General features: G+C 32.3%; 2 protein-coding genes across 10 annotated transcripts in view; one reads left to right on the top strand and one right to left on the bottom strand.

The window, feature by feature from the left end:
* LOC126831530 (SWI/SNF-related matrix-associated actin-dependent regulator of chromatin subfamily D member 1) overlaps positions 1-24,526 on the top strand; it is a 75,931-nt gene that overhangs the window by 3,334 nt on the left and 48,071 nt on the right. The window lies entirely within an intron of this gene.
* Positions 1,744-14,158, bottom strand: LOC126831532 (cytochrome P450 1A4). Its single transcript, XM_050562075.2, has 7 exons — positions 14,050-14,158; positions 8,433-8,890; positions 6,933-7,179; positions 5,644-5,812; positions 4,787-4,939; positions 4,357-4,461; positions 1,744-3,730 (listed from the first exon to the last, which is right to left on the bottom strand). Exons 2-7 carry the CDS (start codon positions 8,807-8,809, stop codon positions 3,372-3,374), a joined length of 1,410 nt encoding a protein of 469 aa, XP_050418032.2. The 5' UTR covers positions 8,810-8,890; positions 14,050-14,158; the 3' UTR covers positions 1,744-3,371.

Below are 24,526 nucleotides of genomic sequence, written 5' to 3'. Positions count from 1 at the left end.
ATTTGGAGATATCTGGTTGGTCTTTCAGACGCTTGAGTTACTGGCTACTTATACTATTAAATAAACATTCCAGTTTATTGTAAAAAATTTCCTAATGCTGCCAATTAACTTTTTTTTATAATAATAATCTATTTATAAAGGGCTGAATATCCAACAAACTAGTTGCTCGGGAGCGCTAATTAAAGTGTAATTAAAGTATTTTGTCAATTTTTAACAATAATAAGGTAGTAAGCTTATTTAGTTAGTAAGCTTATTTAGTCAAAATATTTATTATGACGGTTGGGGTTGAATTTCGGGAACATCAAACTGAAACTCTATGGACGCTTACTGTACGCAAAGTGTGTAAGTACATTACATGTATGTAATATGTTACCAAGGTTGTTGCCCCATTAGAGGTCCCAATTTTTATCCGATTTTGATGAAACTTAAAATATATGTTTAGATCCAAATTGTTCTCTGTCCATCTCTTGCAATATGTAGGCGTATCTTGCTTGTTTCTTTAATAAAAAATACCTAAATCTAAAGATTTTGAACATGGTTTCAACTAATCAACACAATGAATTTAAAGTCTCATTCAATCATTGACGACCCTGAAAATTGCATGCTGATTTTCAAAGAAAGGCGTGAGTACTTATTAATCAACTAATTGGTTAATCCCTAATTAAGTAAGCCTACTGGAGGGTAGGGTGTTCTAGTAGTTTAACGCATGCACATGAAATCATAAGGTCTGTCATCGATTCAAGCGATTATTGAAATAAAATTGAACTATATGTTAGTCCCGAAATGACCTAGGATTCTTTCTGTGTCTAAGTTAGGCCTGATTATGTGTATGAGCTGAACCTTGATCCAAATTTTTTTGAGGTTTTGACTTACATGTAGATTTTATTGTGGGCCTAAGTTTTAGTCAATTTCTATTTTCATCAAAGAAAAAATAATATTTTGTCAAACATATTTTTAAGCAATAAATTATTATTTTATTATACATTTTAACCCAAATTGGCTGTTTTGACTGAAATAATGGCTGTTATTATGATCAGATTATTCAGATCCCACATTTCTGGCCACACTGTAGGTACTTTTCCGCAGAAAAGCACTGAATGATGAAAAATATGAAACATGTTTAACTAATTCCATACTGATATACTATTGCAGTAAATCAAGCGTCATCTCGACATTAACCAGGTCTTTTTGTTGAGTCTAACATAAAAGACATGGTCTTTAAAAGCGTATGGATGTTGAGTAGGGGAGTGGGGTAAATTGACTTGGGAACAGTGTTTCAGTTCATTTTCAAGCAGCCTAAAATATGTTTTTATGTTTGTGTAATCTGAACAAGCGTTTATGTAGTATGTTATTGCCTTGTTCTAAATCTATCTTGCTTTGTCCTGTGACAGATTCATGTATTCAGATTATTAAAATGTTTGACCATTGTACCATTCCTTAATTTAATGGTGATAAAGTCAGTGTATGCATCTTTTTCACTCACAGTCCACACCTTAATGCTGAGCAAATGCATTTAATTTGGTATATTTGAAACTTTACTTGATTGATCACAGTCAACATTTTTTTTAGGCTAGACATTAGATTCTTCTCTCCACTTCATTATTGTTGAAATGTATAATGTATTGTACAATGTGTATCACATTGTTGTCCCCAAGTGTGTCACTTCCCAAAAATAACACATGATATTCATAGATAAAAAATAAAACATTTTATTAGCAATTACAGAGAAAAAAAACTGTACTGTATCATAATTATTGTATAGATTAGATCAACATTATTTGCTCTGAAACATATACTTGCATTAGTATCCATGTAAAAGATACAAGAAAATAAATGTACAAAAAAATACAAAACATACACTAGAAATAAGCTTAAAGGGGAATTCTGTAAGATTTAGATAAAAAGCAGGCCGTTCTCGCTATAGTATTTCAAAAAAAGATATTGCTAAATGAATATATTGAAAATTTCATTCAAATTACTTTATTTTGGGCAAAGTTATCAATAGTTGTAGTTTTGACAGAATGTGTACATTGATCATAACCACCGTACTGGTCATTCAAGTCTTAGCTTTGCTTCTCCATTTTTAAATGAAATCATTACATGGCCGAACCATTCAAATCTATACTTAAAATCGGAGCCAACGATGGCATCAAGAGTTGATTATGGTCCTATGTTAATTAATAATTTATATACAGTTAAGGCCCAACGAAAGACCTGCAATAGGCAGATTTATCTCTTACATAATGCCTGTTTAATACAAAACATGCACTAAGGATTTATTAATACTAACAACAGTATTGTTGATCTGTTCTGTATGCACTTCTATAATCACTATTGCTGATATTAAGTACCGAAAACCTTTTATAAATTGATGCATTGGGAAATTTCCTTATCGTTGAGACTCGCTAATTTGAATCAGTAACTGAATGCTTACATTAGATATGGTATGTATTTGATAATATTATCCTAGTACTACTATGCAACTACATGTATCTGAAGCTCTGACATACTCTTTGACAAAATACAGTCTGACATACTCTTGACAAAATACAATCTGGCATACTCTGACAAAATACAATCTGACATACTCTTTATCAAAATACAATCTAACACTTTTTTGCGATATACAATCTAACATTTTGACTAAATATATACTGACACTTTTTGACAAAATACAATCTTTGTTAGTACCTGACAACCATGTCTACATATATAATGGTAAATGATCGTATGAATATTATGATTGTCTGGTAACTGATACAATTGAAATTCCTTTTATGGAAAGGCAAATGATACAGCTATCAGCCAGTACATACACACTATGTATAGTAAGGCATGTCATAGTCATAATCTGTTAAAAAATTTCAAGAACCTTTTAATCTTCTGAAATGTTCGGAATAAATGATAAGAAGAAGGGGCTTTATTCTTTTTCAAGTCTTATATAGGAAACAGTCAAACCCTATAATAATTGTCAAGCAAAATTTCGATACTTGGTATCTTATATAGGAAACAGTCAAACCCTATAATAATTGTCAAGCAAAATTTTGATACTTAGTAAAAATTAACATGAAATAATTATATACACACATGATTCATATATCAGTATAAGGCAGGTTGTATTATCATCACCAATGATGTAAAATGTTTTACCAGTTACATGTATTGTTGCTATTATCTTAATATTTTGTAATTAAAACGATTATAAAGACTGTGTCTAATTTTTGGGTTCTGTCATGGATACAAAGTCTTATCGCATTTATAGTTTGTGTTTGTTTGCAGAACCAGTCAATCCAGATTTTGAAATAATGGAGATTGGTTTGTGGTTTGCAAGTTCGACAATTAAAAACTCAATCACAAATAGTTGCTGAGTTCTATAAAAAAATTTCAAAGTTTATATTATTACGTTTGGTTAGTCTTATCTTAAAAGGCGAGGGCTCAAGGCCAAAAGAAAACTGACCGTTTCTGTCAATTTTTTCCCCATCTTTCAAGTGAAGTTCAACAAGGTAGCATTTCACTAAGGCTGTAACAAATAAAAACATTAAATCAAGAGTTATACTCGACCCTGGACACATTCGATGTCCTTTCCCAAAAACAATGAATGAGTTCAACATCTGGTACCTAATTAATTTATTATTTTCATCCAGGAATCTGTCGGGATAAAATTGTGTAGCTTCTGCCCATTGTTTAGAACTGTTCAAATTCTCCCAAAATCCCAGCATAATCATTGTTCCTGAAATAATATATAAAATTGAATGCATATTATTTTTTATATTATAAAACATTATTATTATATCTCTAAAAAGAATTAATATGAATATAACTTGCCAGGTGTTAGGGGTGCTTGAATTTGTGCCTTGAGATATTTAGATTTAGAAATGAAAAAAATGGAATGTGACATCCTACTTTTTCACACTGACTGGGATAATGAAGACGAGCATACGCCATACAGTGTGAAGTGAGGTAAAATTTTGCCCTACTTGCACTACAGCCTACTCTTGATTCATATTCCAACTGTCAAGGGTTCTTTTATGTGCACACCAATGTGTACATGGAACCTCGTTTTTTTTGTCCCATCCAAATGACTAGACACTGTTCCTTGTCAGACCCATTGTCTTGTACCACTGTCAAGTGGAAAGCACACCAGAAAATCCATAGGAACTTCCTGAGTCAACAACACTTGAAACGAACCTGAGACTTGCTGGTTCATGAACCGACATCTTTCTCACTGAAACACTGTGACTCCATTACATTTAGAAGAGGAAAGCAAAGACAATGGGAAAGTTCTGCATATATTTCCTTAACCTTTTAACTGTTTGATATATTTCATATATACGGATAATGTGTAATTCTCTGTACCTTTAGGGATGAAGTTATTGTCTATATGTATATCTGTAGATGTGCAGTGTGGTATACCAAGTACATTAGCTTGACAGACTCTCATTGTCTCTAATATAAAAGCACCTGCAAATAAAAGAGACTAAGTATTAAAATGTTCGGTAATTTAATTTGAATTATGAAACAGTATTGGCACTTAAAATTATATCAACAATTATAAAATATACATAAACTATTAAAGGAGACACAACAAAAGTGTGTTCACTATCTGGAACATGAGAAATGGTATCGGGTATTCATGAAACACTAAGCCCACCCAGTCTAAAATGTGATGCTCAATGTCAGTTAAAAGAGATTATCCCAGGTTTAGATACAGGATGGATTCATATACACTGACAAGTCTATAAATATATCCAAATACCTATATATACATGCAGAAAATAAAACTTACATGTATAAGGTAGCTGATGTTTTTGTTGTATATTAGGAAAGCTGTTTTCTTCTACAACAGTTTGTATATCATGGTAAATTCTGTTTTGCATCTGAGGGTGTAATCCAAGATTTAATAATGTCCATAGACAAAGACTCCGTACTGACTCTGACCCTATCACGATAATATAATATTTATTCATTTTCAACAGAAAAATCAAGTTGTTCAATGCCAACTATCATTATTGCATCCCTGTTATGATTTTTTATTTCCAATGTAAGCTTACATGTACATGTACATGAACATGTACAAGACACTAGGAAACAAAATTTGAATTTAAAAAACCAAGTGGAGTTATTGTGATTGCTATTATGTTTTTCTTGTAAATCAAATCTAATCATTGTTTTGTTTATCAATTTGAATTAAGCATGTATAATTACAGACTCGGGACTTTACAGCTCAGTGGACGCTTACAGATGCCCCTGGATCTATTCATTTGTTTCGATATTTGTTGTTAATATGTCTGTGTAGTTTGTCTTGTCTACAGGTTGAGTGCCACACTAATGGTACTTTTAAAGTAATACTTTGTCAAGCAAAAGATATGTGTAAATGCACCATACTTTATGCAAACCTTCCCGTAATTGATTTTGTATACCAAATTATGAGCCAATTTTGACTAACTGCAACTGCTGAGATTCATGATTACTTGATTCGCGGGCATGCAGAACTGTAATTTGACTAAAAATTCCTTACCGCAGATCTCCTAATAAAAATTATGAACATTTCTTAATTCAGCAAAGACAATATTTTTTGTTCCTACCTATATGTACTAATTATGTATGTAATGTATAAATACTGAATTTTTTGATCATATTTACCTGCTAAGAACACGGTCCATGCTGACATGATGAGATTTTGAATATCTTGTTTTTCATGGATGTCATGTTCAGTTAGTAATATATTAATGATATTTTCACAACGATTTTTATCTTCAGACTTTATTTTCTTACTCTCATAACATTTTCTTGTTATAATATTATTCCTATCCTACAAAACCAAAAGCAAATTAAATACTAGTACTAGTACTGAAAATGTAATTTTTCTGACTTGTATGTAGTTAATGACAAATCAACGTCATGGTGGAACTTTTAGAAATAAATGGATATATTATGGAGGGAAAAGTCACAGCTCTTAGCCAGTTAAATCTTATTGAAATGGTTGCATTTTCGATCCTCAGTTCTCGAATAAGATACTTATCCATGTCCCTAGTCTTAACAGCTGTAATTGGGTGCCATTAGAATGGTGTATGAACATACACAAAAAAACATGTTACATGTATATATATTCTTAACTTGTAACATGATTGAACCAACAGAAAGGACTCAGGGAGGTTATCAGTTATTACTAGGATCTTAGAAACCGGGATAAGCTCAGGCAATGTTGTGTCGGTTGCCCTTGGTGGTAAGGAATTAAACATTATGTACACATGTACATGTTAATGTCCTCAATTGTATCATGGGTCTGTCTGTCCATCACACTTTTTGGGGCACAATAACTCTGCTTCTAATTGAGCTAGAATATTCAAACTTGGTATAGGTGTTTATTAGGTGAATACCTTGAAGTTTGAAGATGAACATTTTCTGCTCATGGTATGCAGAGATAAGCAATTTGATTGGAACATGCTTTGGGACACGATAACTTTAGTTTCAATAATGGTGTATAGTTTCATTACATCAATACCTCGACTAAGTTCAATAATGAGCATATATATCAAATGGATTTTTTGAAATGGCATTCTTAAATTAATTTCATGGCGTCAACATCTTGTTTAAGGACTAGTTTAGTAGTTACCTCCCTTAGACTTTGTCTCTATGATAATGTAAAAGACCGGATAATCTAGCTGATGACCTATTATTCTCAAATTTTATGCTTAGACTAAGTATAGATAATCAGTTTGACTGATCAATACATTTAAAAAAGATAAATGTGCAATTAATCAATATGTGTCATGAAAATTTATTTTGGGATTTCAGCAGGGGACATCAACCTCACTGTTGACTTGTTTATCTTTGGATTATTGATTTTGTGCTGCAGATTTTGATAGGTCAATAGTCTTTTTTAGATAAAATTCATTAAATATATAACATTTCTTTTACACAAATATTACCTTAATACATTTGTAAAACTCCCTCAGCCATTTATTTGGAATCCACCAGAACATCGACATAATATTTAGCGGGTGAAAAGGACTAATATAGTTCATCACAGTTTTATGGTTGGATATAATAGTTTGTAATTCAGGATCATTAAAATCATTGTAATCAGAACCATAAACTAATGATGAAAACAAACTGCTGGTTAGTTCTATAATGGACTGTTTGGGATCAAAAGATTCACCTGCAGTTTCAGACATGCTGAAAAGTAAAAACCAAGTTGCAATTACATGTTGTTTAATGTCTGAAAGTGATTATCAAAGCATCTTTTATCTTAGATCATACATTAATCATACATTATGCAAGAGCTAAATCTGCCTATTGCAGGTCTTTCTTTAGGCCTGAAATGTTATCTAAATTATTAATTAGACATTAATTAACTTATCCAGACTATTATCAACTCTCATGCCATCGCTAGCCTGTGATATTTAGCAGATTGAAATATATTTTTTGAATGATGATTAAACGTAAAAATGGATAATCAGAGTTCGTTTTTTATCGTACCGACTTTAATAATTATGATCAAGGCTAGACTAAAATTCAAGAGCTAATACCTCAGTTCAGAGTGGAGCAATTTGACTGAAATTTTCAGCATATTCTATTTACATTATCAATTTTTATATGCTCACATTTTTATGTGGATGTATATTGTCGTTGTCTCTGTCCATCCGTCCGTCCACATTTTGTTTGTGAACACACTACAGGTCACAAATTTTATCTGATTTTGACGATACTTGAAATATAGGTCTATTTCCCAAAAATCTTGGTTCCTTTTGATATTGACATGTATAACTACATGGATTATGGCCTCTGATTGTTCGAAAAATCACATTTTTAGCTTGTGTTCACTCAAGAGGTCACAATTTTTATCTGATTGAAAAAAACGTTACACCCTAATGACGGCTGAGTTAGAATTTCGTAAAAATCGGACTAGAACTGCCAGACCAAATGGCCGCCATTCGTACGCAGATAGTGTAAATATATGGTATATCAAGGTTATGGAACCTCTAGAAGTCAAAATGTTGATCCGATTTTGATGAAACTTGAAGTATATCTTTATAACCCAAAGATCTTGGTTCTTGTCGATATTCGCGCATATCGGATTGTAACTTCCCAAATTATGGCCCTTGATGTTACGAAAAATTGCTTTTTGGTTAGCTTGTTCTCTATCCATCTCTTGCAAAATGTGGGCGTATCCTACCTGGCAGCCGCTGGTTTATTTCATTTAGGGATACAATTACTCATTAATTTTTATATGTAGTAGAAGGGTCTGGTGGCCATTTGCTTACCACTGGCTAAGGTGGTCTAATCCATTTAATATCTCGGCCATCAGGCGACCTAGGGAATTAATTATGTGATAAAAAAGACCTACAATAGGTAGATTTAGTTTTTTATATAATGCATCTTTATGAGTAAAAAATTACAAATGTTAAAAAAAGTATTTGTAATCATACCTTCTTAAGTATTGTTTCATTATTTTTTCAATCTTGTGTTGAGCAGAAGTGTTTCGAATTGTGTTTATGGCATTTACTATAAGATGTTTCTGTTTCTTAAAGTTTTCTCCGTAGGATGAAGAACCAATGCCATCTACATCTTTAGTCAAATATTTAAAAACGTTTAATGGCGGACGATCAGATGCATATCGGTCGAAGAATATTTTATTAATTAATCCGAGATCAGTTATATACACAATTCTATCTCTTAATCCCATTCGGACACTCAATATGCCGCCATATTTCAATGACAGTTTCTGGAAGGATCTGTGTGGTTGCTTAGGATCTATCTGATGAATGGAACCAATAACCGGTAAAGACCAGGGTCCAGGTGGCATGTGTAGCCAATAGTAACAGTAGACATCTTGGAACAAGGATATTATAAATAATATAATTATTGATGCTGTAAAAACACTACCCTGAAATTAAATGAATTTAAAATTGTACATTTGGCTAGATCAAAATTTCTTTATTGTTTTACTATCTTTTTCTCAAAAGGGGGGTTGGTTGACCGAATGGTTAGCACATGCTTGCTGTATCACAAAGTTTGTGATTGAGTCAACTGGCGTGGTTTCCATTTCCTGGTTGTACGTGACAAGGAGTAGGGTCACCTGTCCAACCTTGTGGGTTTTCTCCAGTCATCCAGTTTCCTCCCACTGCTAAAGACCCCTAAGCGCAAGCGAATTACTGAAATAAAATTGAACCGAAATGACCTAGTTTGTGTCGAGTGGACGTTAAACACCATTTCTCTCTCTCTCTCCTTTTCTTAAAAAGGCAGGAGGGGAAAAAATAACAGTAAATAGATTATTATACATGGATACATTAGAGTTTACCAGTGAGGTCCTATTAAAGTTCATCAGTATTTTGCACCCAGGTTTGCTCTTATAGGTGCTGCAGAAGAGAGAGTTTGGAAAGGAAAAGTTGATAGTCATTCAGAGGGTACGGAAAACCGAGATAAAAGAACCCTTGACAGTTGGAATTCTATGGATATTATTAGGATGTCAGCGGAAACCCCACTGTCTGGGCTATAATTATAGGCTAGAATTGTAATTAATTTTGTAAATTTATATACTAGATTGTTTACAATTATCAGATGGAGATGTCTACATAGAGATGCATTATGTAAGAATTAGATAAAGAGCTGACCGTTCTTGCTATAATAGTTAAAAAATAGATAATGAAAAATGAAAATATTAAAAATTTCAATCAAATTACTTTATCCTGTGTTCGAAGTTTTGACAATATGTAGCATTGATTGTATATTATTGTAGCAACGGTACTAGACAGTCGAGAGTAAGTCTCATATATCTGTTTTATGGTTAAACTCTTAAATGGTCACAGTGTTCTAATCTAGTGAAAATCTGAGTCATCTGATATGGGCTTGTCGTTTTAATAAATGTTTAAAATAAAAATTTATATAACATTTGAAGCCAGAAGGCCTGCTTAAGGTAGATTTAGCTCTTACATAATGCATCTATCAATTTTATCGATTTCTGATAACTTTCAGAGTTATTGCACTTGTTGAACTCAGTTGCTGTGTGGTCTTATATTCCTGTCTTGTAAAATATCAAGTGTTGTTTGTAGTGTCTATGTAATAAAGTACAGTGTTGTAAATAAATTTTAAGAAAAATAGTTCCATATTTTGGTCCTTAATTAATTTAACAATTAATGAAAATTTAGAACATAAAGTTATAATTTGATCTGTATTGACTTTATACATGTTCAGTGTTTAGATCGGGTAGAAAGTCACAAAAAGCATATCAAATTTCAGTGATTTAGAACTGTTATTGCATCACAAGTTATTGCCCTTGATCACCAATTGCAATTTTATAAATGATCTATTTTAGTATTTTATACGTGAAATTGTTAACTATGAAAGAATCTCAATGCAATTTCAGTGATTTAGAACTGTTATTGCATCAAAAGTTATTGCCCTTGATCACCAATTGCAATTTCATAAATGATCTATTTTAGTATTTTTAAGTGAATTATTTCTATGAAAGAATCGCAATGCAATTTCAGTAATTTAGAACTGTTAGTGCATGAAAAGTTATTGCCCTTGGTCACCAATTGCAATTTCATAAATGATCTATTTTAGTATTTTGTACATGTAATTGTTAACTATAAAAGAATCGCAAAGCAATTTCAGTGATTTGGAACTGTTATTGCATCACAAGTTATTGCCCTTGATCACCAATTGCAATTTCATAAATGATCTATTTTAGTATTTTGTACGTGAAATTGTTAACTATAAAAGAATCGCAATGCAATTTCAGTGATTTAGAACTGTTATTGCATCACAAGTTATTGCCCTTGATCACCAATTGCAATTTCATAAATGATCTATTTTAGTATTTTGTACGTGAAATTGTTAACTATAAAAGAATCGCAATGCAATTTCAGTGATTTACATGTAGAACTGTTATAGCATCACAAGTTATTGCTCTTGATGACCAATTAAAATTTAGTAAATGATCTATTTTGGTATTTTGTACATGTACATATAACTATTGTGAACTATAAAAGAATTGCAATGCAACAGGCTATGCCAGCTGCTTAGCAGATTAGTTGCCTGGCAACCAATTTTGTTTTATTGGAAAAATGTCTGAAGCTGACATTTGATTTGTAAAAAAAAAATATAAAAAAATATCAGCTTTTAAGGTCTACAAAACATTTATGTATTAACGAAAATTATTCAAATGAAAATTATGAAAACAAATTTGACATATATTAGATATATAAAAAACGAAAGTAAAAAAAAATCCCAAAAAACAAGACTTAGTGGGTGTGTATAAGATGAAGACTCCTTTTTTTTTTGTTGCTCATTTTTGATCAATGTACCTAAACATGTCTACACTACAAAGCAATTTCAGTGATTTAGAACTGATATTGCATCAAAAGTTATTGCCCTTGATCACCAATTGCAATTTCATAAATGAGCTATTTTAGTATTTTGTACATGAAATTGTTCTATGAAAGAATCGCAATGCAATTTCAGTAATTTAGAACTGTTAGTGCATGAAAAGTTATTGCCCTTGGTCACCAATTGCAATTTCATAAATGATCTATTTTAGTATTTTGTACATGTAATTGTTAACTATAAAAGAATCGCAAAGCAATTTCAGTGATTTAGAACTGTTATTGCATCACAAGTTATTGCTCTTGATCACCAATTGCAATTTCATAAATGATCTATTTTAGTATTTTGTACGTGAAATTGTTAACTATAAAAGAATCGCAAAGCAATTTCAGTGATTTAGAACTGTTATTGCATCAAAAGTTATTGCACTTGATCACCAATTGCAATTTCATAAATGATCTATTTCAGTATTTTGTACGTGAAATTGTTAACTATAAAAGAATCGCAATGCAATTTCAGTGATTTACATGTAGAACTGTTATTGCATCACAAGTTATTGCTCTTGATGACCAATTAAAATTGAGTAAATGATCTATTTTGGTATTTTGTACATGTACATATAACTATTGTGATCTATAAAAGAATTGCAATGCAACAGGCTATGCCAGCTGCTTAGTAGATTAGTTGCCTGGCAACCAATTTTATTTTATTGGAAAAATGTCTGAAGCTGACATTTGACTTGTAAAAAAAAATATAAAACAATATCAGCTTTTATGGTCTACAAAACATTTATGTATTAACGAGAATTTTTCAAATGAAAATTATGAAAACAAATTTGACATATATTAGATATATAAAAAACGAAAGTAAAAAAAACCCCCAAAAAACAAGACTTAGTGGGTGTGTATAAGACGAAGACTCCTTTTTTTTGTTGCTCATTTTTGATCAATGTACCTAAACATGTCTACACTACAAAGCATACTTTTAAAATTTTACCTCCTTGTACTTAGTGGAAAAAAAGGTTTGCCTGCTTACAAAACATTTTAAAAATTGTAACATCCTTTCTGAATTTATAATTGAACAGTGGACATATTGCTGTGCACTGATGATGAATAAGGAATCAAGATATTTGTATTAGTATGGAAAAAATTGTCTTATAAAATTATAAAAAGCTTACCATGTTTCCTTTTTTTTTTTTTAATGATATTAAAAATGAGTTTTTACTTTGAAAATAGCAAAGACAAAATGATGAAAATAGTATTAGTTATATTTCTTCCTTTGTAAATAAACACTATTTAGAATAGTGTGGTAAAATTTAGAAATTGTTCTGAATTTTAGAATAAAGGAAATCTTGGATGATGATCATCACTTTGTAAAAAAGAGATCAAATTGCAAAAATAATTATAAAATGTTTTAAAAATTGAATAAGATAGAATTAATGATAAAATATTGACTTAACATTATTTCTTTTGAAAAAAAGCTTTTTATGTTACAAAAATGTTTATGAAATTTAAAGAAATGAATGAAGTAGAATGAATAAAAAAATAAATAAAGACATTACCCAAGTTATAAGTTCCATGACAATAAACATCTATTCCTTTAAAATAATCTTTGATATATTTTTCTGTGTCACTGTATCTAGTACTACCAAAACAAAAATTATTTTTTCATGGTTATTCCCCACTGTCACAGGTCTAAATACACATTTTATTACATATTTACTTATATTAAGTATATTTTTTTTAGAAATTCAGATTTACCGAGCGCATAAATCACAATTTTAGATCTTCTTTCTTTTTTTTTAAAATTAAAATTTGGTCAGGAATAACACCAGGAATATATCTACAAGTAGATTAATTATTAATGTTATAGTTTCCAAGCACATACAATCAAATTTTATGATATTATTTAGATTGAACATTTCATTTGTTTCTTTTATTGTTTTGAATTGATATTTGGTCACCTAAGGAATAATGTCAAAAATATATGTAGATTAATTATTAATTTCATAGTTTCTTTAAATAAAAGTTTGTGTCATTTAATGTAATAATTTAATGACTGAAGTTTATTTTATTTTAAATAATAATTTTAGAAATTGACATTTTATGCAAAAATAGATGTAGGTAAAGGCTAAAAATAATTTTACTGTATACTTTATATTTCTCCACTAGTAACATTTAAACCAAATTTCCTTAAAATATATTTTTAAAATTTATTAGATAGATATTTCGTCTTTTCCTGTGTTAAGTTTGTCTGAAAGAAAATAATTTTCATCTACATGTTTATTTTAATAATTTAAGAAATAAAAATTTCACCCATTTTTAAGTTTGAATATTGTTAAAATAAAAAAATTTTCTCAATAAGGACATTTAATCAATTGACAGAATTAATAATATATCCATTTTAATTTATAAAAAAAATATTTGGAAATTTATTTTCACAATTTCTGAAATCTAAGATTTTATTGCAATCGTAATTTAATCCTGCACATAAACTAATTAATTAATTTATTCATTTCTGTACTGAATTTGTCTTTAGAATAAAATTAATAATTGAGAATACTTTGCTATTTGTGAAATAATTATTACTCCTAAACCAAATATAAAAATTTTGCTTAAGAAAAATAATTAAAAGTTGTCTCCATTCCCAATCAACAGCTTCAAGAGAAATAATTTTGGCACTTGTTATGAAATCATTTATATACCTTATTTGCCTTACCTTGCATGTTGTGGAGCTTGCTTTATGAATGAAGGACAAGGTTACATGTAGCACGTGCCTCCTCTATATTAGGTTATTGTGATAAGACAGTTATGAACTGGTCACGGTCTATTTGTTTTTTTTGTCAACTGCTTGAATAGGTTTAATGTCGTTGTGAACCAGGAAACTTCATTCAGATATTTGGATTGTTATGGTTTAACCCTTTCATTCTGACTGGTTTCACAAAATTGTTTTTAATTATTTTCTATTCTTTTTAGATATAAGTCATTTGGATAATCAGGCTAATCATTTATAGGGTGGAGGTCTGAGGTCTGTCATTTGGTCAAGCATTGTGGTATTTATCCCAGGCCTGTTTGTGACAAGTAGTAGGGACACCTACCCAATGGCATATATTTTTCTTTGGATTATCCAGTTTTCTCCAACTGCTTAACACGCCCTTGCGTAAGCAAAATTATTGAATAAAGATACAACACTAGTACCAAAATGACCTGGTCAGTGTTGACATAAGACTCCATGATTTTAGATATAATCCATTATGTTTTTTGAAATGCAAGTAATTTTGAATAATTTATGAAATTTTGAAATCCTATAGTCATTATCGTGGCCAGCCTTAAAAGAGTGGAGTAGAGTAGGTGCTAGAGAAAATAAGGTATTATTGGAGTGGGGAGTGGTTACTAACTTTGTGGGAGATAAACATATTTCTTCATGTTTTAGACTAAGATTTTGTTCATATGGAGTCTACAGGTCCCTGAACCAATCCCTGTTTTTTTCAAAATAAATGTTACTCCAATTTACTCGGCTGGTCCAAAATTTACTGGCTGTGTTTATATATTCATTAGACAGTAGTTGAATGTTTTGATTTGAAATTTTCACAGTTTGGTATTTGATGTTAATTTAAGATTCCTTTGTTTACAGTCTCTGTGAAAAGATTGGAATGTCAAATAGCTAAAAAAAAAGTAGTGTTGTACACTAATACTTTTAGGTCTGCACAAGTGTTTTGTATAATTTAGATTGATGATACAGCTAGTTTAATACGAGACACTGCCACTGGTAGGGAAAGGGTTAAGATGGATTGAATGACATTTCAAGGGTTTGTTTCAGATCATTTTTTCTTAAAAGGACACAGCATGATAAATGAAGTACATGTATCCTAAAAGCAGTTCAAGTTCAAGATCTTGTCCCAGAAAACAATTTTGAAGGATTGTCCAATAAACAGAAAGTAGGTCTGTCCAGAAAAGAGTTCTCAGTGTCAGATCACCCTCTTCATAACTTTATGACTAAAATCAAGAACAAACCACACAGGTAGAAGAGAAGACAATATTATCCTACATTCAAAACATTAGTCTATTTATTACCAGAACATAAGCCTTTTAGTACCAGTGTTTTAGATAAAGAGCTGGTTGTTCTTGACATAATAGTTCAAAATAGATATTGAAAAATGAATAAATTGAAAATTAATTTATTCTGAGGATGTAGGGTAGATTGTTTATTATTTAAGCAATGGTATTTGACAATCGAGACTAAGTCTTGATTATCAATTTTATTGTTAAATTTTTAAATATCCTGGGTGTTTTAATCCATTTAAATCCCAGCCATCTGATTCTCTAGCCAGTTGATTATAGGCTTGTCATGTTAATAAATGTCTGAATAATAGTTTATATAACATTTGAATTAAAGCCAAAATAATGACTAGCAAGAGGTAGATTTAGCTCTTACATAATGCATCTTTAGGTATTATACTACTTCAGGTTTATGTAAGCATGTTTCGTGTGCGGGAGATCCAAGAGGGTGCTGGGAGACACAGATTTTTAGATTACTTACTACATGATGGTTCATTAGTCAACTGGCAATATTTGAATTTAAGCCAAAATAAAGACCTGAAACAGGCAGATTCAGCTCTTACATAATGCATCTTTAAGTATTTATACAACTTCTGGTTTATGTAAGCATGTGGCGTGTGTAGGAGATCCAAGGGGGTGCTGGGGACACAGATTTTTAGATTGCTTACTAAAATATTGATATCCCTCTACCAAAAAAACCCCTAGGATCCTAGGTATTTTTTTAAAGTTTCTGGGTGTGGGAGGTGTAGGAGTAGTACATGATGATGGTCTTGATTCAACTGGCAGCGACTGGAATTTCAAGTTCATCAACAAAATTGTGATATTTTTTACTCCCGCACTACAGGTTCCTTATGTAGATTGTTCATTAGTGTATAACTTTGAGGAAGAGACCTATCGATTTTCAAAATGGGTAGATTGTATAATAATTATCTCTAATGTTTTTGTTTACAAAATTATATTGACTTTTTAGGTTTGCAAACTGAAAGATGGGTGATAGTGTCATGCCAGCAATGTCACAATTAATTTGTTTTGCTAGTTTGAAATTAGGCACAATTTAAAGTTATGTGCAATGTTCTAATTTGTTTTTAACAAATAATAATGATAAGAAAGTGTGTTAACTTTTAATCCATTCAACTGATATTCTAAAACAAATCCTAACCAGTTGTGTACTAGTTTAAACATATATCACATAGTATTTCATGTGATAATTCTAATAATAACAAAATGTCTTCACTACAGACAGTAAACATTCACTGATGTATGACAAGAACCTGGAGGGCTACACATGACAAAATGGCACATGTCTAGTGGGGTATTATGACATGTGCTGTAAGCTTATACTTCACCTTCTTTTGATAGGCCATTGTTAACCATATTTTGATCCAAAATGATTCAATTTTACGCCCATTCATTTGAATATAAATACACAGAAAAAATGTACTGGTTATTTCCCTATGTTAGCAGATTTTTCTTTCACATATATTAAAGATGCATTTCCATAAGTCAATACATAAGTATTGATTGGATAATATATTATAAGTATCAAGAAAAAAAATACTTGTTGGTAAATAACATGTCTTGTGAGATATTTCAGTGAATTACATTAGAAATAAAACAAATTTTAACGTGCGGTGGCACCATGATTTTCCAGTAAGCGGTGCAGGGGCTTTCCTCAGAAAATGTTTAAAAATTATTAGCAAATTTATAATTTAGAGTATCTGTTGGATAAGGAAAACAATCAACAGAAATGAATAGTTATATTTATTAAAACAATAAAAATGGTTAATTCTATGTGAAAGACTCTTAAGAAACATTTATTCTACTCATGTAAAACTGTGATACTTTTGAGATTAGTGATAAGTTCGCAAATACCACACTATCCCCAATTGCCTGAATAACTGTGTCCACACATTTTTCTAAACCTTTACTGCTTAGTGATTGCCACTATTATAAAGTCACTCATGTAATTGAAAGGTGAAAATTTGTTAAATGAGTTAAGCAACAGTTACATTAGGTAAATCTAGGGAGTGTTTCCTAACAGCTCATTAATTGTTGAAAGGCCTCCCTTTAAATAGGTTATGAGGTTTGGCCACATATTTTTATACGTCTACATTTTCGTCGCCCCCATCCGTCTGTCCAGTGTCCACATTTGCTTGTGGACGCTCTAGAGGCTAAAGTTGATATCCGATTGACTGTGTTTAAGGTCATGAGTTGAAGAAGCCTATTTCAACAATTTCTGATAATTCCTGTCAGAGTTATGGCTCTTGATAAGTTGGTCATTTGTATCTTGTGGAGGCTAAAGTTAATATCTGGTTGACTTTAAGGAGTTTACGGTCATGAGATGAAGAATCCTATTGATTTTCAAAGATTTCTGATAATTACTGTCAAAGTTATGGCCCGTGATCACTTTGTGGACGCTCTAGAGGCTAAAGTTGATATCAGATTGACTTTAAATTAATACACAGTATTTAAGGTCAAGAGACTAAGAAACCTATTGATTTTCAATGATTTCTGATAATTAATGCCAGATTTATGGCCCATGATCACTGACCAAAGTTATACATAGTGTTTACAGTCATGAGACGACGACACCAATATATTTTCAAGGATTTCTGATAATTACTGCCAGAGTTATGGCCCTTGATTACTCCGAAAAATCTTGCAGATGCTCTACAGGTGTATTGTGTCTTGTCCGTAGATTTGTTTTGGTTAAATCATGTGTGGTGCAGCCCCCCTGCACTTACTATTAATGAATTGTTACATTTAATCAGATTTTAATGTATTATAAATGTTTCATTAGCTGCTGTGGGCGTATGTTTCGTTGCCAGGCAACCTATCTTTTATCATTGGTAAAAATAAAGTTTGCTTGTCATGTATGACTAACTACTACTTATTGAATCCTGCCATGTGAGAAGTAAAAACGTGTTCAGTTACCACTTGCGATTATGTGTGTCAGCTACCTCACATGTCTGCTATCCAGTATTCAGATCAGTACACTCAAATTAATGGAGGGGACCCAGTACAAATGCTATCCAAATATAAGGTCATAATTTATCTACATTAACCACAGGTGACTAACCAGGCAATTTATTTCCTCTTTCACATTGAAAGAATAAATAAAAATGATTATAAAAAAAACTTATTTTGTAATAAATAAACCAGCAATAGTTATTTTGAATTAAGGTAAAAGATAACATGCAATATTATGGAAACTTTTGCAATTGGAAAAGTATTTGACATTTGAACATTTTATGTAAAACTTTGTAAGCTTATGAAAAATAGAGAATATTATCAAATGAATAAGCAGTTTGTTGGATTTTCATTAGAGTGATAATTAAATGAATGTAACAAGTGCCACAAAAAAAAGTGATTAAGAATTGACATTGTGTGATCAATAGGAATGTGAAAATTATTTTCCACATTCTGCGTGCATCATGTCCTGCACATGGCCAGGACTGGCATAATGGATAATGAAATGTAATCATTATTTTGAAGTAATGGTCGTGTAATGAGTAATGGAAGGTTTCAAGAGTAATGATTACATGAAATGTAATTAAACTAATTAATTACATTCCCAAAACCATGTAATGGTAAATTACTTTACAATTATATTTTATGGCACATATCAATATTTCCAAAGTTCTATGAAAAGCTACGGAAGTGTATAGGGGTCATGCAAAATTTTGTAGAAGACCTCGAGATCCTGTGGACTGATGATACTTGCTCCTAAAAATTCTCTCGAGATTCTCCCATCCTGTTTTAATGACCTCGAGAATTCAGGTTAATATCTTGACATCCTGCGTAAATTTTCCCGAGATCTTGAGTATTTTTATACTCTCTAGTCTTATCTCTCCCCCCCCCCCACACTTTTTTTCCGAAAATCCTGTTAACGCAATAGAGGCTACAGTTTTTTTTGGGGGGGGAATGGTTTTGTTTTTCAAATGTGTTGTGATTCACTGGGGTCTTTCGAGCTTCAGTACTCTGCAAACTTCTGTTCCAGAGTTATCCTCTTTGTCTGTATTTTTCAAATATGGGACCCTATAAAAAAAAACCACCCCTCTCCCAGGAAGCCTTGTTAACGTCATAGACTCTTTAAATTTTGTGTGAAGCATTGTGGTCATGAACTCTATTGATATTCAGCGCTTAGCAATCTTCCGTCCCGGAATTACACTCCATTCTTTGAAAACCTTGTTAATTGCATTTTTAACGGATTTTCGATATTCAGTGTTCCGCGACAAGGATTACCCCTGTTGAATTTAAAAAATATAAATTTTGCTGTCACAGAGATATAAAAAAAAATGTGAACAGATAAAGATTAGATTTCTTGAAATATGCTAGATCCTTATTCAATTTATTCAACATCCAAGTTTTCCTTTCCGATAATCTGCTGTTGAGACATAGATGCTGAGTGAACGTCTTTCCACACATTGCGTTAGTCCCGATTTGATCTAGTTTGTGTTGAGTGGACGTTAAACCACATTTCTCTCTCTATCTCTTTAAAGAAAGTTGATTTCCAAATAGATGTAGATTGTAATCAAAGATTAGTGTTAATTAACATCTCATAACTCAACCAATCAATCAATTAAATTAAAAGACAATTAGATAGTACTATTACAGATTAATGTTAATCTCAAGGAATGATTACATTTCAAAAGTAATGGTAATGTAATGGCCCCAGCCCTGCTGTGACATGACATATGGTTGGTAAATTGTCTGCTGATTATCTGCTGATCAATATCCAAACCTTTGCAGAGTATGAATCTAAAAGATGGTTTCTGTGTACATGTATTAGTGCAGCAGATAACTGCATAAAAACTGGGAAATCGTTCAAATGTGGATACAAGTATGAACAAGAGCATCGCTACCGCTGCAATATACGTCCACATTCCTGCTTTGATTGATATGGTACTTTTTAAAACTAGAAATGGGCGTGGCTCTGCCCCTGGGGGTCGGGCATGCACCAAAAACAATAGGGATCTTCCTTGGGGTATAAGGAATAAGTATACCAAGTTTGAAGAAAATCCAGTAAGAATTGCGCCCTGTAGGCGACACAAAGACACACGAAAAGAAAATGGGAAATGGGCGTGGCTCTGCCCCTGGGGGTTGGGCATGTACCCCAAACGATAGGGATGTTCCTTAGGGTACAAAGAATGTGTATGCAAGATTATAAGTTAAGAAATGTGGCCTGTAGACGACAAACAAACAAATACTAGAAATGGGCGTGGCTCTGCCCCTGGGGGTCGGGCATGCACCAAAAACAATAGGGATCTTCCTTGGGGTATAAGGAATAAGTATACCAAGTTTGAAGAAAATCCAGTAAGAATTGCGCCCTGTAGGCGACACAAAGACACACGAAAAGAAAATGGGCGTGGCTCTGCCCCTGGGGGTTGGGCATGCACCCCAAACGATAGGGATGTTCCTTAGGGTACAAAGAATGTGTATGCAAAGTTTCAAGATTATTAGTTAAGAAATGTGGCCTGTAGACGACAAACAAACAAATACTAGAAATGGGCGTGGCTCTGCCCCGGGGGGTCGGGCATGCACCAAAAACAATAGGGATCTTCCTTGGGGTATAAGGAATAAGTATACCAAGTTTGAAGAAAATCCATGAAGAATTGCGCCCTGTAGGCGAACCACAGACACACACACACACACACACACACACACACACACACACACACACACACACACACATACCCACGGGTGTACCTATCTGAGGAAGGGTCCTTGTTGGGAGACCCCATATGAGGAATTTGACTAAGGAGGACAGCCTCATGTAGGCAAGCCTTTCAAACAACCTTATGAGGTTTTTAAAAATTTCCAGTTTGCACACATTTTGTGCAGCTCATCTATCCATTAAGAGGAAAAAATGGGTTGTCTCCCCTTTGACCACAGTTGAAGAGCTGACTTTCTAAAGGCAAGCCTTTAAACAGCCTTATGAGGTTTTTATACGCCCACATTTTCATGTGGACGTATTATGCCGTCGCCCATGTCCGTTCGGACGTCCGCCCACAAATTGTTTGTGGACACTCTAGAGGTCACAATTCTTATCCGATTTTGACGAAACTTGAAATATACGTCACCATTAGGAGATATTGTCAGAAAATATGGTCTCAGCTTTCATTTGTATGCCGATGATACTCAATTATATATTTCATTTACACCTAATTGTCCATCTTCTTTCAATTTATCAAAATTGCAACTTGTGAACTGTATTAGTGAAATTAGAAAATAGATGTCAAAGAACTTTCTAAAATTGAATGATGATAAAACCGAATATTTGTTATTAGGCCATCAAGGCATCAATTAAGTAAATCTGCACAAGATAACCCCCCTGTTGTAATTGGTAATTGTGATATATTTTCATCTTATTCTGCTCGTAATATTGGCGCTATCTTTGATAGTTTTATGCTTATGGGAGCTCAAGTAAATAATATTTGTAAATTGTGCTATTTTAATATTAGAAATATAGGTAAAATACGTAAATGTGTAACTGTAGAGGCCACTAAGTCACTTGTTAATTCTCTGGTCACTTCTCGATTAGATAACTTTAATTCACTTTTAGTTGGTTTACCTTTAAAGCTTATAGATAAATTACAAAAAGTACAGAATACTGCGGCTAGACTTGTTACTTTAACTAAGAAATGTGACCACACAACTCCTGTTTTATATAATTTACACTGGTTACCTGTTAAATATCGAATTGATTTTAAGATTTTATTACTTAATTTTAAATGTTTAAATAATTTAGCTCCTGTTTACCTCTCAGATCTTTTAGAACTTTATACACCTGGCCGAACATTACGTACATCAGATAAACTACTTTTAAAGCCCAAAACTGTTCAACTAGTCTCTTATGGTCAGCGTTCTTTTAGTTATCAAGCACCTGTTTTATGGAATAATCTACCATTTAGTTTAAGATGTTTTACATCTCTATATTCTTTTAAAAAACAACTTAAAACACATTTATTTAATCAGGCTTTTAACTGACTCTGTATATAATTGTTAACATGCCCATAATCTTGTTGTTTATGTGTGATTTACATTGTCACTTTGTAAAGTGCCCTTGAACATGTTATATGAAAGGGTGCACTATAAATATGCTGTAATAATAATAATAATAATAATAATAATATAGGTTTATCTCCAAAAGATCTCGGCTGCTTTCGATATTGGCATGTATCGAATCGAAACTTCATGGATTATGGCCCCTGTTTGTACGAAAAATCACGGTTTTAGCTTATGGACCCTATAGAGGTCACAATTTTTATCCAATTTTGTTGAAACTTGAAATGTAGGTTTATAACCTAAAGATCTCGGTTCCTGTCGATATTCGCGCATATCGTGAAAATCGGATCAAAATTGGCGGACAAAATGGCCCCCGATCGTTCTCAAATAGCGTAAAAATATGGTATATCAAGGTTGTGGACACTATAGAGGTCACAATTTTTATCCGATTTTGTTGAAACTTGAAATGTAAGTTTATAACCCACAGATCTTGGTTCCTATCGATATTCGAGCATATCGGACCATAACTTCCTGAATTATGGCCCCTGATTGTAAGAAAAATCTCGTTTTTAGCTTGTGGAACCTATAGAGGTCATAATTTTGATCCGATTTAAAAAAAAACGTATTATTATATCACTGTTACACCCTAATGACGACTGAGTTCGAATTTCGTGAAAATCGGATCAAAATTGACAGACAAAATGGCCGCCGTTCGTTCTCAAATGGCGTAAAAATATGGTATATCAAGGTTGTGGACCCTATAGAGGTCACAATTTTTATCCGATTTTGTTGAAACTTGAAATGTAAGTTTATAACCCAAAGATCTCGGTTCATTTCGATATTCGAATTTCGTGAAAATCGTCCAAAAACTGACAGACAAAATGGCCACTCCTCATTTTCAAATAGCGAAAAAATATGGTATATGAAGGTTGTGGACCCTATAGAGGTCACAATTTTTATCCGATTTTGTTGAAACTTGAAATGTAAGTTTATAACCCAAAGATCTTGGTTCCTATCGATATTTGCGCACATTGAATTGTAATTTCCTCAATTATGGCCCTTGATTGTAGGAAGAATCACTTTCTTTTTAGCTTGTTCTCTATCCATCTCTCGAAAATGTGGGCGTATCCTGCCTGGCAGCCGCTGGTTGAAAATGTTGCACATATTTTGTGCAGCTCATCTAGGTTGTCACTCCTGTGACCTCAATTGAAGAGCTGACTTTCAAAATCGGTCTAAGTGCAAAACTGGAAGTTATAAGGATAATCCCCCAAAACACCATTCGGCTCACATCCATGTGCTTTGCCTTTCAGACTGCCATTCGGTCAATTGCTGCATTTCATACCCAATTATTCCATCTTTTACCAGATCCATATTTTAATGAACAACCCGCCGCCCCCGCCCCCCCCCCACACACACAATATCCACTTAATACAGATCATTCCTTTATACCAGCTTCTCTAGATATCTTGCTGGTAATCATTTGTGTCCATTCAAAGAATCTTGCCTGGGCCTGGGAAATGATATATCTACATGTAATTATCAGAATTAAATTCTTCATGGACGGACAGGGGCGACGACAATATACGTCCACATGAAAATGTGGGCGTATAAAAATGGGTAGTGATAAACCTGGGGGAAAAAAAGTATGTAGAAAACAGTAAATTTTGATGGAATAAGCGTCCAAACTTACGGGAAATCGAGACTATTTTCAGCAAGTTTATACTTGACTTGTCATGAATCACTGCAATGCATTAGTTAAAGTGTGTTCTTAACCATTTCAATGCTTGCCAGTGATGTACAGACATTAAAACCTATCTTTTAACATTATGTAATTACAATAAATATTTTACCAAATAAAGCGACATCTTTCCCTGGCCCGGTTTAGAATGGAGACATATAAGGTAATAGAGCATAAGATAGGAGAATTTGGTCTAGATATGATTTTGATATTTTAGCATAGGAAATTTACAAAAGGTTTTTCTCTCTTATTTTAAGACATCAAGAAAAATATTTTGCATATTAGTTTTAAAAGCCTAATCTCTTTAATGAGCCAAATTCGTTTTTTGTCATGATCTATTACCTTTGGGAATAAGAGCAAAAGAATTAAAAAACAATATTTTTAGTTTTTG

Source organism: Patella vulgata, chromosome 9 (genome assembly GCF_932274485.2).
Source record: "Patella vulgata chromosome 9, xgPatVulg1.2, whole genome shotgun sequence".
NCBI classification, from domain to species: Eukaryota; Metazoa; Mollusca; class Gastropoda; family Patellidae; genus Patella; species Patella vulgata.
The sequence above is the reverse complement of the archived record's forward strand: the minus strand, read 5'-3'. Positions and strand labels throughout refer to the sequence as shown.